General features: G+C 36.3%; 1 protein-coding gene across 1 annotated transcript in view; it reads left to right on the top strand.

The window, feature by feature from the left end:
• Positions 1-1,750: 1,750 nt before the first annotated feature.
• LOC131690751 (neuroligin-4, Y-linked) overlaps positions 1,751-20,764 on the top strand; it is a 59,757-nt gene continuing 40,743 nt past the window's right edge. Inside the window, exon 1 of the mRNA XM_058976721.1 lies at positions 1,751-2,440. Within this exon, the coding sequence (XP_058832704.1) occupies positions 2,044-2,440 (397 nt within the window). The 5' untranslated portion in view covers positions 1,751-2,043. The remainder of the gene's footprint in view (positions 2,441-20,764) is intronic.

The raw sequence follows: 20,764 nt of genomic DNA, 5'->3' as shown, positions 1-20,764 counted from the left end.
CTCAAACAATAAACCCAAGCGAACGGTGTACCGTGCTTGTATCAAAAAGCTGTGCCAGTACATCGTGTCCGTACACGAATGGAAGATACGCACCAAGCAAAATCAGTCAACGCTGGTGCTGATGGGTGGTGCGAAAGAGACAACTAGTACCACGACGCTAACCTCTGCTACACTGGCTGTGGGAGCATGCAGCGCAGTGCTCTGCTCTGCCTGCTGTCCAAGAGTTAACTGAGCTTGCCCGACCAAATCTGCTCTTTAAATAGTCGATGGTGACGTCATTCATAGAAGCGTTGCGCGTTAGGTACATAAATCTGCCGTGCCAGACTAGGGAAGCGCAGCCTTCTGTGTGCAAATGCGTGGTATTTTAACTATGTTGAACATTATTTAAAATTTTAATGCCATGATATCAAAAGTCTTTGGGTTTATCTATTGGAATCTATTCTTAGAAGTATTTCTGAGCGATACGCGCAAAAAAAATGAAAATTTACCGTAAGATGGCTGAATGATAAGCGTTTAAAATTGGACCACTTTTCGTTACATACCATTTTTGTTGAATTTGCAACGTGCACCCCCATATCGAGAACAAAGACGTAGTCCTACGTCAAAAGTGAGAAAATGCAAAATTTTCAAAAATTGCCTTTAGCTCACTTCAATCCACATTCGGGCTCATTAATTTTTCTTAGATCGGCATCAAATTTTACAGGTGTTGTTTTTAGGAAACTTGTTCAGTCCGGCGCTCTTTGAGATCGAGTGATGTTGCAAAAATGGCCTGCCTAATGTGCCTTTAACTCAACTTTTACGCTTGAGATGGAAGTCTGTTCTCTAAAACAGAAATTGATGTTGCTTCTCAGTTTTGCACGACCCTGGGGGAGCTTGGCCTTAATCCCATTGCTCTGTCATCGATGTTACGTGATATTCGTTATGGAGTATTGTTTGTTTGGGGTCTATTCATAAACAATGTCTCGCAGAAAAAAAGTCTAAAAATTGTTGTTGGTTTTATATCCCCGCTCCACAAGTACGTCTCAAATTTTTAGTATTTCTCTCGATAATTCATGGTTTTTCTCCAGCTATCAATACGCGACATCATTTATGAACGGCCCTTGGTAATATCTCTAGAGCAGACAATCCAATTGAAAATAGGATTGACAGGATGTTTGTGCATTTTAAGCACCTTGTGTCACATCTTTATGTTTGTTATGCATACTTAGAAAACCAAATCATGTGATGTGATGGCCGGAAGATAAGAGAAGCAATACCCAACCCTTACCCACCCCCCCACAAAGATGCTAATACATTCGAACAAAAATAACAACCGTAAAACAGAGGTGTTCTTTCGTGTATGTGTACTTCACATCATATAATTCAATTTTACTTATACCATTCAAAGATTATTCCAGGTTTGTAAAATCAAATCGTCAATGTACTATTCTTAATGGTAAAAAATCCGTTCAGTGACACGACTCTACGATATCCTCCACCTAACCCCACCTCAAAGCAACACTCATATCCTAGCAGAGTGAGCGACGAAAAAGCATGGCAGTACGCCTAACACATCCAAATGCCGTATTTTGCCTACACGAAAATCTGAACAGCATACATTTTCCCGAAGCTAGGGTCGCTTGCTCCTTCGCGTGACTCTGGCTAGGTTTTTCATTTCTTTTTTTTTATATTCCACAATCACTCCTTTACAGTCTTAGACGACTCGAAATTCCGTGCCGTCGGGCTTTTCATTCAACGCTGAACGCTCGGTCCGACCAGGAGCAGACCTGTGCAAGTCCCCTAGTTCCCGCCAATTGTGTAGTGGATCAATTCCAGCAAACCATAGGATTACTGCTCCAGTATTGTTTTTAGGTTACCAGTCTGTTTCTCGCTTCGGGTGCCGTGCTTCATGTTACTCGGTGCTGTTGTTCCAATTTCTGGACGAATTCGATTATGACCAAAGCCATAATCAGAGCCGAAGAGTAGAACAGTGAATCAAAATTTTGAATTTTGTGTGTGTGCATATGAAAATCAGATTGAAACGGTTCAACTGTAGAAAAAGCAATGACGAATAATCGATTAAATTTGGCGGTTCTGGCATTAGTCTTGATTCAACAGTGTGTGGCCAGGGATCCACCGAAGGTGGATATCCCTGATCAGGGAACAGCGATGGCCACATTTGTGAAAATGTTCAGAACCCAAAGAGTGATCGGGTATCTTGGGATACCTTATGCACAGGCGCCTACTGGAGAGAAGCGTTTCTCGCGACCGGTCGTCGATAATCTTCCCAGCTGGGAGGGCGTCAAGAATGCTTCCACGTTTGAGAAACAGTGCTGGCCATCGCCGCGAAGCACTCACAGACGACACAATCAACTATTTATGGAGCTGATCCAGTCAGCGGACGAAGGCGAGATGCAGTACGATGAGGACTGTTTGTTTCTGAACATATACATACCGGATTGTGAGTAGTTTGGCATTCTATTAAACAGATTTCTATAGTATTTTTTTGCTTGAAACAAACGATTCCTTCATTTTTTTCGACATAACAAATGTGTTTTGTTTTATCGAGACTAAAAATACAGTATACAGAAGGTTTGAGTGATGCTCTAATTATTTTTCAATGATGCACCTTTTAATCGTCTGGTGCGTGTTAAGCCAGAGAGAAGCAAGTGTCATTTTCAGATACCTGAACTAATCAAATATTGCACTAATAATACGCTTACCACTCAACTACTGGCGCATTCAAGTGTTTTACTTAGTTATTGAGATTCACGTTATTTATTTATTTCCTTAACACAGAAACTGGTTCGACGCAAAAGGTGAAGTATTTTTGTTTTATTTAAATGAGGCATTAAAATTAACTTAATGTTGGGTCATTCCATGTCAGATTTACAACCCAAATTTTCAAATATGTGCTCCGAAAAAAATTCTCGCGCACTCTAGCGCAAAACAATCAATGATTTTTTCTGCAATATTTTTTTCAAGTTATGATTTTTGAACATTTGAAATTTATAAAATCGATTATTTTTCAATCACTGATAACTCGTAAACTATTTCATGCATTAAAATCTTTTGCGAATAATAAAAATTGTGTTTCGTATAAACTAACCGGACAATTTTTGAAACTTGTTTTTTACGTATGTATCCTGCAAGAAACGAATTGAAGCCCTGCTAGAAAATAGAAGAAAATGTTACTATTTATTGTAGTTTAAGGATACATTGTGGGCAGGGCCGTCTTAAGACCATTCGGGGCCCCTGGGCACTATTGAATTAAGGGGCCCCTATCACTGAACAGGTGTAAATAAATGTATATTAGCATGGTTTTTCAAGCCAGACTTTCAAATTTGAGCCTAGTGTGCCAACAAACCATCAAAATAATATATAGTTATAGATTCTACCGCCAGGTGGCATTATACACGCATAACGGTCTGAGATGATCTGAAAATTTATTAGCAAGTGACTCTATCATGCACAGAATTTCCAAAAGAAAATCCCGGACACCCTAAGCTAAAGCTAATAGCGTTTAACCCAGTTATGTCCATGTTGTTTGTGGACAACAACGTTTTTAAACAGCTATAACTTTTGATTGAGGCAAGATTTTCACACAAAAATAAGTAAGGCTCATAAATGTGACTATTGCCTTTCATTTGAGCATTAACAGTTACAAGGATCAGCTCTAGAACTGAAGTTATTGCAATTAGTCTGATTGGATTCCAATGAAGCAGTGCTGCCAGAGACAGTTTACGTTAACGACTGAAAATGAATTTTTCATATATCTTCGCTATGTTGCAATAGTAGTAAAAACTGATAAAACCTATCAATTTAGTCTTTGGCTACGTTTTCCACGCAATTGGATTATTGTAAATGTTTTAAGAGAATTATATTTAGCATTTGAAGGTGAAAATTGAGCAGCTTCTAGCACTGCAAGGAAAGCACCTAACTTTATGAAAAAAGGCTTGCTTGTTGCTTGACCCCATCGTTTACAAGTAAAAATAGTTTTGAAAACCTACATGCACTTGAAAAAAGTTGGGCATGAAAGGGTTAAAATGATAAAGCGGAATATGACAGAGAAGAATTGTGTTGCAATCAAAGAATTCTAAAACAAGACATATTGTAAAAGCCATTGAAAAGATAAAAGGAAATTTGAAGGTTATAAATAAAAAAATATTGTGTAACGCTGCTCTTAATAGCAGTTGCATAATATAGCAGAAACCTGACAGAATTAACATGCGGTAATCTGACTTTCATAGTTGCATGACGTTGTTTGAGAATGAAGAGTGCTTTAGTCAAGGGGAATGCTGAAGTATGGCGAGTTCGCGCCCAGCATTTGAAAGTTGGCTTGACCACTAAAAAACCTTTGTATTTCGTGATGCGTTTAGGTGGCGTTCGTAAACACAGCGCGAAATTTCCTATTCATAGGGTAATAGTACGGTTTTCACATTTTCAATCTGAACATTTTAACATCGAGACTATAGCTGTCAAACGTCGTATATGGACGGACGTTGATATTTTAGGAGATTAAGTAAAGTAAAGCATCACACATTCTAATTCTTACAATGCTAACAAAATAAAGAAGTATTTGTTGTTCTTTTTTTGTTGTATTTTTTTGTTATTTTTCCGGAGTTCTTCTCTTCTAGATCTAAAACTACAGAGTGCCCAATCTATAAGAAACGATATTCTCTTGCTTCAAACTGAACTAACTAAAATTGGAAATGCATTTGCCAAGAAATAATAGTCAAGTACACCATTTGGCCGTGCATGATAAATTGAATTTAACGTTTCGAATTCTTCTTATTAGCGTATGACAGCCATCTTGATCGCGATGTTAGGTCCAAAATTGCAGACAATAAATTTGAATGTTAGGATAACTAGTTTTTAGTTTTGAAACTACGAGAGTTAAAATAGTACGCATTAACATTGTCCCGTTTAGAACTTCTTGATTGTGAGAAATACAACATTCCTGATGTGATGAAAATGGTCAGAGTCGACATCCAACTTCCGAAAAAGCCACATATTCTTTTCCATTGAACTTCCCACTTCGCCGAGTCTTGTCACCTTTGAAATCAATCCATATAATGTTGATTCTAAGCGCGCATATCGTCTTGAGGTTCATTCGTGTTCTATCCTCGCTGTAGGAATAGAAATAGCGGTTCTTAGCAATATTTCGGCGTGTACAAATTTTTTGTCGAAGAAGGTTTTTTTTGTTAAATAATTCAACAAATTTAAACTTGAATGTTTGTGAAAATGTTGAATTGGTTCAATGTTATCCTGACCTGATGCGTTTCCTGTCGCTAGTAGGATAATTCTGCTTGGTTGTCTGATGCTTTTTGATGGTTTGACCACATGGAATACGAATCAATGTGCGATTCCGGGCTGCTTTGCTACCGATTCATTGATATGATGCATAGAGATATTAATGAAGCAATGCCAGTATAGACTTCAAAATGTAAACCACAAATTCAAATTTCTGACATTTTAGCAACGCACTGAAGAGTTACAAATATTCAAGCGTACCTTTTTTTTCGAAGACAGACGTTAGTATGGATTTATATCCATCCTCAGTGCGGGGCCCCCAAAATCGCGGGGCCCTTGGCTCTGGCCCAGTGTGCCCATGCGGAAAGACGGTACTGATTGTGGGTTTTGCGGATTTTATCCTCTCGAATGGAAATTTAAAATTTGGGCTTAATACGTTTTATCAATGCTGCTCAACATCGCAGGCTGCTTTTTAACCAGTATGTGGTGATTGAAATAGCATCTTTAGTCAAAATATATTTATAAAGTGTATAAATGTCGATTCAGGAGGATTTCGGGCAGTTTAGTCCCGAGAGCTCATCTCATTCTCACGGCTGATGTCGTCATCATCGTGGTACGCTGTTGCGCACTTCTTACTCTAGTGGATTCTTGCCAAATCTTGTCAAAATTTGGTAGGACCAGATGTGACCTAATGAACCAATCCACGTTTTCCGACATTCGTTAATGTATAACTCGGTTCATATTGTTGATTGTGATAAAAATCGGAATCCTAAGGCCATAACTGCAGATTTCCTGCCAGATCACAGCAAACATCTCCATGACTTCCATCGATGTAAAATTTGACAGTTGTCGCGAGAATCCGTTGAATTCAATCAGATCCTGACCATACTTTCATGCTTTTAGGCCTGGCTTTGAAAATCCAAAACTAATGAAAGCTTCAATAAAATGTTTCTAAAATAAGCAATAAACAAATAAACAAAAAAAATAAGTCTATTTTCTACTTCTGCCCAAGTCAGACGTACAATCGAACCAAGTGAACAACAACTAGCAACCTCTCGATCTAGTGCGCATTGTCTCGAGAACAAAGGAAACTTTTAATTTATTCTTGCCATCATGAGTAAAGTTGACGAAAAATCTCTGCTCCGACCCAACACAGCGGTCGTTGATTTTAAATTCTGTTCAATAAGATTGAGTTTTCGTGAAGTGGAATACCTGCTGAAAATGAAGATGCAGCTAAAGCTCAAGGAGGTTATGTATCTACAGTATCATCATCTTCGCAATGTAGTGCTCATATCATTCAACACGTTAGCACAAGCCGAACGTTTCGTTTTGCAGAACAACTTGAAGCACATGGCTGAAAGTGATAAAGCTGGAATTAAGATTCCCGTGTATATAGAAAAAGACTATGTAGATGTAAAATTACATGACCTATCACCACGTACCCCTCCTGATCTAATCGCAAAATACATGTCGCAATACGGAGAAGTAGAATCCGTTACACGTGATACGTGGAGAAATTTCTTCCCGGGTACACCTAACGGTGTTCTTGTTGGCTCGAAAGACCTATCCCCTCCCACTTGACTATAAAACTTAAAACCCACGAAGCTACTATTCATCAAACTACGTTATGCACCCATGAGGGGCAAACTCCTACGTGTAAGTTTTGTAATCAGACAGCACACCACGGACAACCTTGCGCGGAAGATACAGAGGAGAATGTATCGCTACCGATTGCCAACGAATCCACGGAAAACCAACCCAAAAAAGAATTTTCAATACCAATACCTGAACCACAAACGGTTGCCAAATTTGTGGCAGCTGTTCAGTCCATATTGACAACTGCCAAAGCAGCATCCAGCACCCCTGAAACAACTGTAAGTAACATCGGTGATGAAGATAATAAGAATGACGACGGATTTACATTGGTCACCCGTAAGTGCAAGAAGCAGGAAAGAACATCTGCTCGCGAGCACCAAGGCACTTTTAACGATGATGACCTTGATACAGAGGACAGGAGAGAATTAAACGGTCCCCATGACGCAGTAGGCGAGCCGCGAAAGAAGGTCTCCGCTCGCAATAAAAAGTTGCGCGCACGAGATCCAACGGACAAACAATAATATTTGTTTTTATTTTTATTTTTTACATATTGTAAACACATAAAAGATCCTTGGCTCCGTTAAGCTACCGCTATGAGCCGTGTCAAATAAACGAAATAAAAAAATCGATAGAAAAATACTGTAAGCTGAACTCAACAGGTGAAAAAATCTATGAGAAAATCATTAGGAGAAATTTTTTTTTCCTGAATTTGCGCAATCAGATCAAATTATTTACAAACTACATTTTTTTATTTCTACCTTACCATGATTTAGCAATAGATTTTAGATCGTAAATGTCGTAAATTATAGTTAAAGAAAAAGATGTTAAGAAAACATCTTTGCTAGCGGTCGATGGATTTTTATTATTTTATACTTACTTTTTCCACTGCAGGATTTAATTTTTAAAATAGAGCTTTTATTCTATATTTTTAATCAATTAATTTCATTTCATGATATCTATTTCTTCAGGACGATATGTCAATTTTCACCAAAAAGTTACTTTTTCAATTTATGAAAAATCTCATTATGAATTCGTTTCTTTATAACCGTATCTTAACGTTGCTTCAATTCATCTTTCAATCTGATTATGAGTTCGCAAGTGGTATGGTTTTAGGGTCGTCGATCTTCTCGTAACCCATTGCTAAATAGACACGGAAAAGTAGCGTATTAGTGGTATTGAAGGGCGCTAAGTCTCGATAATTATCACAGTCGCGTCTGTGAATAAGTCAAGGCCATCCAACCATGAAATTTTTTCATCTATCATGACGATCATGTGGTGGATTTTTGATCTTTTTCTTTTGCTCCCAAATATCGTTCTTCACTAGGACATTGCAAAACATTTTTTTATGAATTTTCAAAGCCCCCCCCCCCTCTCATATTGTGACAAATGTCAACGTAAGCTCAGTTGCCAAATTTCACATCATATGGACAACTCTAGACCCCCGCCCACATTGCTTGAAATTTTTGAAATTGGTACTATGGGAAAATTATATTAAATGCTATAACTTTTGAAGTAACAATCAGAAAATTACAATTCATACCTCTTTTTAAAGCAAATAACCTTAATATTTGAATGGAGATATTTTGGTTCCGGCCATCCATGGAAGCTGTCCTTCAATGTCAGCTTCTTTCTACGAACAGCCTAGATAAGCCATGTAGTGTCGGTAGTGGTTGTTTCAATCGGCTAAGAATTACACTACGAACGACCTGTTCCGGTGGTAAAAACCCACCAACAGGGAACCCCAATTCCATAGTGTCATGGTAAAATTGTTGAGGGAGTTTAAAATATTCTCAATGGCGAACGGAGCCTGGGAAGAGCTGGGCGAACTCCCCAGTGTGCTGCATTACGCAGCGGAACGTTCACTCACCGCACCGAAGTTTTTGCCGATGATCCGCTTAATTTTGCCGAATTTTTGTTGGCTGGGGGTTTGCTGAGACTCTCGACTGGTGGTAACTCGGTGATTTCTTCGCAAATCGTGGGAATCAAATGATCATGTCCCATTTAAACCTGATATGGCTCACTATATGCGATAACATCCCAACTTGTATGGTGTCCTCTAGTCTGTGCGCAATTTATGTGGGAAATGAAATGTACCTGTTTTCTAATCAACAATGCACAGTGGTCCGAATCCAGAATTTAGGATGACAAAAACATTTGTGACTAAACTACTGGCTCTAGAGATTTCATGTCTTCGGAACAAATAATCTGTGTCAATTGAGGCATCTTTTGAGGTGGGTGACATTAGGGTGGTCCTTATGGTTTGTACGATCTGAAAATTATTTTCGAAATAAGAAGAGATAGAACAATGAAGTGTTCCGCAAAATTGTAGCACAACCTTTTTTAAGCAACTTTGCTGAGGACGTCATATTTGTAACTTTAATGGTTTTAATTTTACAGCTATTAAAATGTTGTGTGATAGGGTATCCCTAACAAAATCAGTTTTTTCGTTATAACTTTTTAAATATTTTTTTTCCGTCAATAGCGTCTTCACAAAACTTTTAGAGCTTATTGAGACGAAAATTATTTATGTAGACATATTTGAGATAGCTCATTTAGTTCAAAAGTTATGAGCATTTTTAGCAAAAAAACACAACCTTTTCAAATGTTGATATCTTAAAATGGAGCAAGTGAAATTGATCTCTTCTTTTTGCTTTCGAAAGACCACAATTGATAGTATGTTTTATGAAAAAATCTCAGAGGTCATTTTTGTTTAACTCATTTTATTTTAGTTTGAATATTGAGAATATTACTAAGTAGCACTACTAAGCACACTAAATTTTTTTTCATGAGCATCATGATCCACTTGAGTGCAAAAATCGAAATCTATTGTTTTGAAAGCATCTTTTGCCCATTCAAAAAGAATACGAGCATTAACTATATGATCCCCAGCAACACGTTGCATGCTCCCTTACCATAAGATGTTGCAAAAAAGTTCCATTCGGCTTCTATACCAAAATCTTTTTTGTGGTAATATAAATTTTGAAAATTAAACTTATTCTTGTATTGCGATGCAGCTCCATCCGAGAAATAGTGAATTTTTTTGATGTTCCTGGATCCAAATTTGCTTTTACAAATACTTCACAAGTCTTGTATTAAACAAATGTACTGACTGTGCATCATGAGTCAGTTTCTCCGATATAATTACAAAGCACAAGTGATTCTGTTTGCCGTCGACACAATAATAAACTACGTATGGGTGAATAGTTGCTTGACTATTTGACCAGTGATGGGCTTGGATTGCGTCTTGGACTTGGAATGTATAATTTTCCGCGAAATCCAACGTGACAACAAATTCGCCCTCACTCACAGAATTTTTTTTTCAACGAGGTAGGTTGCTTGTGTTTTCGATAAAAAATCATGCTTCAACAAAGAAGCCAAATCATTCTTCAGTTCTTCCAAATATATCGCTGTTGGTTGTGTCGATTGCACTATATCACATCTGTGAAAATGGGTTATTAACAAATAGAGTTTTCAAACTAAAATGTGCTTATTACCTGTCAGTGGTGATCCATTGGCTGAATGTAAGTTCTGTGACGTTGTTTTCAGTCAATTTTCGTTCCAATTTTTCGATAACAGCTGCAGAGCCATGACATTTTTCGCAATTTCCCAAAAAACAATTGGACGTTGAGTGTTCGCATACTGATTGCCTAATGTATTCACTCACGGAGTCATTGAAGGTTACCTTGCATTTTTGGAATACTTGCTTCATTCCATATATTTTCAGTGCTACATTTTGATGTATCTTGCAAACGCAAACATTGTGCGTACCGTTTTTGTCAGCCAGAATGCATTCAGGTGGTCTAAGATCTTGAAATTTTGATAAGCTCTTCGTTATATTAGAATATTCCATCTTAAAATGTTCGTGTAAATCCATCAAATTATATAATAAAAGTCGTTTTTGAGTCTTTATCCTTTTTCCATGTTTAATAATTGTTTTACAGTCTTTTATTCCCGGTAAAAGTCTGCTAGAAAAATCTGATAAGTAGAAATTTTGCACTTTTTCCACTGTTGAGTAGGGAATTCTTTTCCCGCGCTTCGCCGCAGGCACGGATGCAAACCCCTTTTCTTTTTTCAATTTTTTCGATATTCTTGCCATTCGTTTTGAAACAGAAAATGTTTCACACATTTCTTTTGTAGTCCAATTATCTGGAACTGTTGTCAAAATTTGAATTTTATCTTTGGCATTTTGTTTACCACGCAGGGCATTACTTATGTTTTCCACAAAACTTGTATCCAAACTGTTTCTTCCTACTTGGCTATTTACTTCAAAATTTTTCACTGTTTTATTCATTTGAACAATCTCTGCAACAATTTCTCTTATAGTTCTATTACAAAATTTTGAAAAACGTTTTTTGTTTATTTTCGGTTCACCAAGTTGTTGCAAAATATCATTAATTTTATCTAATTTTTAAGAATCGTCGATGCACTTGTTTTCATAATTCGAACCATTATCGGAATCGTCGCTTGAATCGGACGAAACTTCACATGATTCTCCTTTATCAGCACTATAAAAAGAAAGAAAAACAAGTTTTCTTTAACAAATACTGTTTGCTAGGACAAACATTTAATTTAACACGTATACTTTCGTTAAAAATGTGAGTAACGTTTAGATGCATTATTAAAGGTGAAAACAGCAAAAAATTACAGGATCAGGTTTTTTCCAACGAAATAAATAAATGCAAAGTGTTCATTTAAATAATTATAAAAAATCAAGTGGTTTTAAAATTGTAATAAATATGATACAAATTATATAATATAAAATCATAGTACACTTACTGTAAGTTTGAATGTTTTAAACTCGCAACACTTTCAATAACACAATCTTCTTCGTACATCTTCCGTCGACATGACTTACAAACGTATTTGCCAACGTACGGTTTTAACTTTTTATTCCACTTAGCAGTTATTAAGAATAAATTATAACGTACAAAGCTGTGAGATTTTCTTCCTAGTGGATTGCAGCATGTATTCGGCTGAACCATATTTGTGAAATTATCGAAACTCAAATTATCCCACAAAGTTCAAAGGTGTTTTCCGTACTCAAGGTAGACTAACAATAGATATTTCAACGTGTTAAACAATATAACTGGCGAAGGTCTCAATGATAGAAGTTGCCACGTGCAAAACAATATAAATGGCGTGGTGCTAAACTATACTTATACATGTTTGAACACGTCCGAGGCATGAGACAAGGAGCTAAACGCTGTTCAAACTTACATGCCCGTTGATCGCGTTCACGTGGGCTGCGGCCAATGAGTTGTCGTAGGCAGCATCGAATTGCGCGGCACATTGGAAAAGCGCGTCGCGTGTCAAAAAATTCTATATCTCTGGATTGGAACAAAAGGACAAAAATATCTTTACAGGTTATTGAAGGTGAATGTTTTCCGCGTCAGTTGACATATTTTTTGATAAGTTTGAGCGCCGAAAACACAAAAAAAATAAATAGTTTATTAAAAATGTATGTAAAATGCTGTTCCTAAAAAAAATATCTCCAAAATATCCATATGACAGTATAGATATCATTCTAGAAGTGTGCAAAATTTCAATCAATTATCTAAAGTAGTTTTAAAGAAATAACAAATTTAAAAAAATGCAATTTTATCGTTTTTCAAAGTTTGAAAGCCCATAACTTAACCAAAAAAAGGAGTTTTAACGAAATATTTATTCCAAAAGTTACACTCCATGTTCCCTACACAAAAAAATATTTTTCATGAAAATCGGTGATTTTGTGGATTTTTCGAGGACCACTTGACGTGGTTTGACTCATATCAGTGTGGGAAATCCACGATCACTTTACAACATTGAGAAAGCCTTCTCGCTCAAGCAATCTAGCTTGGGTATATTCCTAGATATTGCGGGTGCTTTTGACAATGTGTCCTTCCAGTCTATTCTGGAAGCGACGCGCGGTCATGGGATATCTGCATGTATCTCGGGTTGGATAAACGAAATGCTTAGTAACCGCTTTGCTCGTCACTGCGACAGGATGAGATACGGAAGTTGAGTATTTGCGGTTGTCCTCAGGGAGGCGCTCTATCACCTTTGTTATGGAACTTGGTAGCCGACGGCTTGTTGAAGAAACTCATTGAGCTTGGATTTCCAACCTACGGGTTTGCTGACGATTACCAAATACTAATTACTGGATTTTGCATCGGAACAATCATTGACTTAATGCAACAGGTATAAGGAGCTGTCGAGCAGTGGTGCCGACAAGTTAAATTATCAGTTATCCCAAGCAAAACTTCAATGGTTCTTTTCACGAAGAAGCGAATAACAACCAGGGTTCGTCCCTTGCAGTTCTTTGATTCTGAGCCACCTGGTGCTGAATTCTAGAACTAAGATTTTTCTTCATGCATTTTGATGGTTTTCCCCAGGTATCTGCTACGCCGCACAGAGGAGTAACTGGGATCGAATCGTGGCCAACACTATTTATTGCAGCTATTGCCGTTATTATGCCTTAATATGAACTAAAAATAGAAAATAACTAGTTTTTGGGACAATTTGGCATCTGTCCACCTACCAGTGCCGAGGTCATTTTTCTAGATCCTTCCGAATACTAGTATTTTCGAGGTGATCTTTGTGAATACATTTGTTTTTCCCGATGCATGAACATTTGGTCAGTGGAAAAGGGAGAAGAAAAGGGATACCTGTGCACATATTCATAGATATACATTTTGCCAAACATAGTATTTGGCCCTACAACATTTTGACGTACCTCAAATTAGTGGAAATATCAATATTTTCAAATCGCTTGGAATTTGTGGATCGGAAAAGATCGGAAGAGATTGAATGTTTTTCGGATAGCCGGAATCTTGTTTTGTAATGTTGTTTCAGCAACTTTGCCGGATCTTGCCGTATAATGTAACTTTTTTATCATTCAAATTTGGAATAAAATGTTTAAAAAGGGTGTTTCTAAAGTTGGTCCAATACACAGAAACACTACTATTTTCGATTATTTTTAAGCTGAGATTACACAAATAGTTGTGTTCAATTACGTTTGTTGTAATATTGTCTTGTTTAATACAGTCATCATCATTAGAAAGAGATTTTGCTGGATATATAATAAAAAATGAATAAAAACCCCTTAAAATATCACCAATTTGCATCCATGCAAAAAATCTTTAGCAATTTTTGGCAAACTCTTCATTTTGCCACAATATGCAGTATGCTTTTGGGTATCTAAAAAAAATATAACTAAATAAAAAATCGAAAAAAAAAATTTTTTGGTTATTGGCCAAGAATTTGTTCTAGTTACTCCTCTGTGCGCCGCCATGATTTCTATGCCAACATCTAAAACGTCGCGTGAGGGTCGATCCACAATAAACAGAATCAATACATTCGGCACCATTTGGGATAGTCGAGTTCGTTTAATTTGTTGGTGCACCAAGGTGAAAAGTTTTTGTTATTCACTGACATGCCCAAAACAACACATTTCTTCAATTAGTTATCCAATATTTTCGCTTTTTAACAAATGTTTAAAAATTGAGTCATGCCGTACGGTACCTGACTGGTGAAAATCGAGCTTCGAGCAAAACAAGCAGAACAATTTTAACTGTCAGTGGGGCCCTTAATTTGTGTGCCCGCTGAGATGTTGACTTATGTCAGTTCAATACAAATGAGATAGGGGTGCCGTATACGTGGTTTTCCCCATACAACCTGAAGGCCTACTTTTTATTCAATTCGCCCAAACTACCAGTGGTCCATCAAAAAAATAAAACAATATGCAGTCATAGTATTATACATCTACATATACAGTCATAGTATTAGCATGCCAATGAAACATAGCAAATAATGATCAGCCATTGCAGCCAGTTAAATGTTACAATATCAGCACTATACAGATCTATTATTAGCATTACACGATATCAAAAATGAGTGCATTTTACCATCTGACATTTAAAGCTTCGTGATTCATTTTTGATTAGTTGGTGAAGTGCAGTATTGACTCGTCGTATAAACCAAATTAATGCCTTTGCTGGCTGCAATGATACATGGGCTATATTCAAAACACTTCCAACGCAGCATGGTTTTTCCTTGAGAGGAAGTAATCAGAATAAGGTAGGAAATAAATGTTTGCCCGGACTCAGTGAGCCTTTCGACGTATTTAAATGCTTTTACAAACTACTCTCAAGTAGGGTAATTATGTATAGGTATATAGAACATGAACGCTGACCGGCGGTTTTTTTAGAGTTCGAAATCTCAACCAAAAGAAATAGTTCAGACACTCCCACTCGAAAACATTCAAAAATTTAGAATTCTCGTATTTAGTATAATATATAGAAATACTCTTCTCCCCATTATTGAAAGATAAATTATAAAGAATATACTACGATGGTGTGTATGACGTGACTGCAAACGTAAATCACACTTATCATGCATGCAATCACAAGCAACACGAGCTTTTGAAGTCACACAACAACAAATTGTTCGTCCCACTTTTCTCGACAGTTTGTTCCACATAACAGAAGAACGTGTTACACTTACAAAGGTTAGCATTTTTAATTCAGCACCAAATTTGTTGTACCTACCTACTACTGCTATATGTATAGGTCATGAACACGAAAGTTCTCTAGGAGGAGTAGGCGAGACGTATCACCACCTATTTTAACTTTTTACTCAAGTTATCGTTCCCTCTGTAGCATGAAACATGGACACACCTTGTTGATTATTGGCCCTTCTCTATCAAATTATTCCATGCGCATTTACTACAGTGTTTCGCAGCAAGGATAATTTAACTCAGTTGGACTTTTCGGTGTCGCGGTTGTAAAACAATTTTAATGCTGTATAATCATGCACATGTAATCCAAAAGCTTGAATTAAACTTTAAAGACTGAAAATAAAAACGGCTGTGCTTAAGATTCGTATACCACGCAGAAATATCTCAAGTTTTACTTACACAAATGCATTTGCTTTTTTTATTTTAAACCTGTAAAAAGACAATTTCTGCAAAATCCCATGATCCGCTTTGGTCAACTATTTTTCTATCATCACACGGTTTTATCAACGACGTTGGTTTTACGCTGCTTAGAGCAACACTTGTAATTTTTATTCATCAAATCGGCTGGAAAGGTAGAGTGAAACTTAGATCGCATAAGGTAGGAAAGTACTACATGTTGATTCATCGTGATATTTATTTAAACTAGCAAACAAAATAAAAAATGAAATAAATCGCGTAAACTTTATTTTCACTCCAAAAAAACGATTTTCGTTACTTATTGTTTGAAAACAAATTCTTTTAAATACAGGCCATACTCGATTATCCGTAGTCTCGATTATCCGAAGACTCGATTATCCGTAGAAAATGACTCCATTATCCGTAGTCCAACCATCCGAAGAAATTGTTTCGATTCTCCGCACATTATTTTTTCTCAAACTACATTACACATCTATAATTTATTATTTGATACCAACTACAGTTTCTGAAAGAATAAATATTTCCTAAAAAATAATGAAAATTTCGTAGAAGTACAGAAATTTTACTTATTTAGCAGACTAACAGACATAACACTCAAAAACAAAGCTTCGCCCGCTTTAACGGTCATTTTAAATATATTTGTAGTTGGGACTGTGGCCAAATTTGAAATTATGGCGCCACTGACATATGAACAAGCATATGGGGGATAGACCACTAGTGAAAAATTGTTCCCAAACCTGAGGGGTAACCCAGCAGTAAATGAGTGTTTGGGGCTGTGAATAAAAGGTGGAGCTAGTGTTCTGGGAAAATTGTCGGATCGATGTTTTTTGAGGGAATTCCCTCATAGTGTTATATCTGTTAGTCTGTGATATAAGTTTGAATTCGATGCGAAGATTTACATATTTTCGCACAACAATCAATTACAATTGATACTAACTACAGTTTCTGGAAGACCAGAATTTCATGATCTCAAAATAAATTCACCAAAATGCGTAGAAATACAGAAATTTCATTTTTAACAAAAAAAAACCTTTTTTCCTATCTCAATATTTAAATACAAAAATCGATAGAAATTGATTTCAGGTACAATGCCTGGAAACACAAAATTTGAAACTCTCGTAAAAAATACAATAATTTGGGAAAATAAAGAAATTTCATTTAATCAACAAATATTTCTATTCAATGCAGTGTGCTATAAAATTTTATGCACCCATTCAATGGTCTACAAATTATAATTTTCTGTAGACGCCAGCTATAATTACTGGAAGAACAAAAATTTAAAATCTGTTATTTTCTCTGTAATTTTTAGAATGAATACAAGGACCAATTTTGGCAGCTCCATTATGCATTGAAGACTGTATGATATAAACTCTTCGGAGTCGGTCTATTATCGTATCAGTTTACAGAAAAAAATCGAATCTTTTTAATCTCTTTAAGAACAGGCTATTTTCAAACATTTTGAATTCTTAGATGCGCTAAACAGTCTTTTCGACCGATGTTGGTCCTTTGTTGGACCAACGTTGGGTGACGCCCAACAGATCATTCAGCAGGTGTCTATTATTGGACCTAAGTTGCTTGGTTTTGAAACAAAGTTTGGGGCTTCTCAATGGAATCTAGCGTGTTGCTTCTTTTAGAGGATTCCTGAAGTTTTGTTGTTGTATACAAACTAGTGGTACGTAATCTTAAATTCAGTTGTTATTTCTGTCTGAATTTACCGAAACCAGCATTAATTTGACTGAAGTTTCACGCAAAGAATTTCGTTTTATGCGTCTTGATTATTAGGAAAAAGTATATTAATCCAATTTAATCGAACACAATGCTTTAAAATAAAATAAATTGGCTATATAAGTTATTTGTCTTGCATGTCTTACTATCACTTTATAGAATATAAAGTGATCGATATTCGTTTTACTTCTTTAACCGTTATGTATCCGACGCGGTACCTGATGGGTACCTTTTTAGGTTTCAATTCATGAAATTCGTATGTTTTATCCATAGCTGGAAATTGAAACTTTGTGACATCATAGAACTTCACTATGTCAAGCTTTTGGGTTAATAATATTGTTGATATAGTAAGGGAGAGTTAGGAGGGGCTCATGAATTGTTTTACTACGTAACAGGCCGACGTGGGTACCCACAAAACTGAAATACCAATAACTAAGGTAATTTCCAACCGATTTTGATGCTTTTGGGTGTTTTGGATTCAGGAACTCATCCGCTTTTGGACTTGGTAAAAATTAATCGGTTTACTTCATTCGGTTTCCGGGAATCCGGATTTTCGGAAGCAGGTTCCAGTACTCGGATACTATTTGTGAACTTCAATGGAATACTAGCAATATGGGTATCAAAATTCTTGGAATTGCATCAGTAGGCTGTATCTCGTGGTTTTGGAGCCATTTGGTGATTTGACCCCGGAACGGACATTACGGAGCAGGTTACCGTGGGGCCGTGAGTGGCCATTCCATTCCAATTCCATTTTCTAAATTGCCATAGGGTCCCGTAACAATAAATAACGAACTTCCGAGACAATTTGAAGAGTTTTGATACTCATATTGCTAGGACGTTAGTAAAATTTACAAATTATGCCCTAGTACTAGAACATTACCCCGGAAAATCCGGATTACCAAGCACCAGATCCATTCATCCGGTTCAATTTTATAAATCAAAAAGTGGACGAGTTCCAGAATCCAAAAAATCTAAAATTGTCCAAATCGAATAAAGAAAACCATAGTTATGAGCATTTCAATTTGTGGGTACCCGGGTACCCACGTTGGCCTGTTAAAGGTGTTTTTTGTTGGACACATAACAGTTAAACGGTTTGACCAAAAAACAGTTCCAGTCAAACATTGATGCATGCAGGCTTGTTATTTGCTCACACAATGTGCATAAAGCGCGAAATACACCGATGAAAAAAAGCAGCACAAAAACACTGCGATGTGCAGAACGACCGCACAAAGAGAAACTTGAGAACGAAAAAGAGAAAGATTTGTGCACCGAGAGCTGCACAGTTTCGTGAAAAGAGTCACCCTGAAGAGCCACTTTTTTGTGCCTCCCTTCACTGGCAAGCAAGTAGGAAGGCGAATCAAACTACAATTCAGGTAAAGATTGATCGGAAAATGTTTTCAAATTGTTTTTTGGTTGCCTTCTATGCTTCCGTGCACGTGGATCCAAGATTCGCACTAAAAAGACTCTTTATTTGTACTCTTTGAGGTGTGCAGTAGAGTGGCACGAATATGACATTTTTCAGCACAGCACTTTTTGAGTTCCTTTTGTGGTCCCAAATGCCTGTGCAAAGTTTGGGAGCGGTCGGTTGCTTCCCGGGTGTGCGCATTGCGTTCAAAGTTTGTATGGGATTTTATATGGGGAAATCAATTATTTTGCATTTACGTTAATAAAGATCGCTATTTCATTCAATATAAAAAACCAGTTTTATTAAACTATTGAACACCTTGGTTAACAACTTTGTCGAAGACGGTAACTTGCTACGAGTTTTCAAAAAATAGTTATTTTAAAACTTATGGTTCAATCCAAATGCAGAAATTTATTGTTTCTTCCAACACTGTCAGTACAGCACGACACCGATACTTTAAACTTAAATAAATGAGAATATCGCCATTGTAGAGACTTGGTACCTTTGGATGAAATGTTCAGAATGAATTGTTGAATAACATAGACGTAAAGCATTTTGATTTAAAACAGCGATTAGAACTATATTCAAAAAATGGTATGTATTATAATAATATGTCAAAAATTGTTGTTAAGAAAACTTTTTTATTGAAAGTTTCCTTATGACCCAAATACACTGAAAAAGTTTCTTTTACATCTTTAAAACGATAAAAATTTGATTTTTGACATTTTATGATGGGGTAACGCGAATAAGTTTCAACAAGACCATAATCACACGAATTAACTGTTTTTGTTGGAACAAAATTCCAAATATCTCATAAACTATCGCATTTTGGAAAATTTTGGGTAAATGCATTTTGATTTAAAATGATTCACAGGATTATATTCTGTAATAAAATTACAGTTTTATATGTCAACTGGTATGAAATTTAAGAACATGTGTAAAGTTATTGTTAGAAAAACTTCTTTACCGATAAGTTCTCTATCATACAATCACATTCAAAATGTTTCTTTTCTCTTTTCTTCTTTTTGTTGACATAATATAAAAAATTAGAAAAAATTGATTTTTTGGCAATTTAAATTATTAACACGAATTTTTGTTCTTGTGAAAAACGACACAACGTTTTTTTCAGCGCATATTTTTTCGTACATAAATATTTATTCCCTGAAACTCGTTCTCAGAAAGTTGTGCTGTATAAAATACAATAATCGAACAAAAAAAAAATTGCACGTAGAAATGATTACGCCCTTTTAATAAATTACTCCTTAGTCAAAATAATCTTACTGATTGTGAAAAATTTTTAGTCCTCCATGCCGGTGAAACGTGTAAAGTTTCATAGGAATCTAAGATGGTCGGTCGCGATTTTATATATTTTCGGACGGATCATCGTGGAATTCCTCAGTAGTTATTTTTAGCCGACTTTTACTCTTGAACATCACGATATACGGATGCTCATGCGTACGATATATTTATTTTTAACCGGTTTTTATACCGGTAATTCAACCTTCCCGAGTTTTAAGGGTGTGAACTATTTAAGCGATTCTTATGCTGGAGGATTTCTGTCCGATTTTTTTGCTTGAAGTTTATTTCCGATTTTTATATTATTTGAAACGGATTTTACGAAGCAAGTTCTGTCTTTGCGACTTTTTTTCGGTAGCTCAAGTGGTATAAGACTAATTGCTGCAGTAATGTTGACTTTCAATCGCTGCAGATTTATCCACATAGACTTTTGACTTCACATAGCCCCATAAAAAAAGTCTGGAAGCGTGATATCGTACGGCCTAGACGGCCAATTGACAGGTCCACAGCAATAAATTAAATATTCACTGAAATTCTTACGCAATAATTCCATTGTTACATTAAGAATGTGACACGTGGCGCCATCTTCTTGAAACCAA

Source organism: Topomyia yanbarensis, chromosome 3, assembly GCF_030247195.1.
Source record: "Topomyia yanbarensis strain Yona2022 chromosome 3, ASM3024719v1, whole genome shotgun sequence".
Classification (NCBI taxonomy): Eukaryota; Metazoa; Arthropoda; class Insecta; order Diptera; family Culicidae; genus Topomyia; species Topomyia yanbarensis.
The sequence above is the reverse complement of the archived record's forward strand: the minus strand, read 5'-3'. Positions and strand labels throughout refer to the sequence as shown.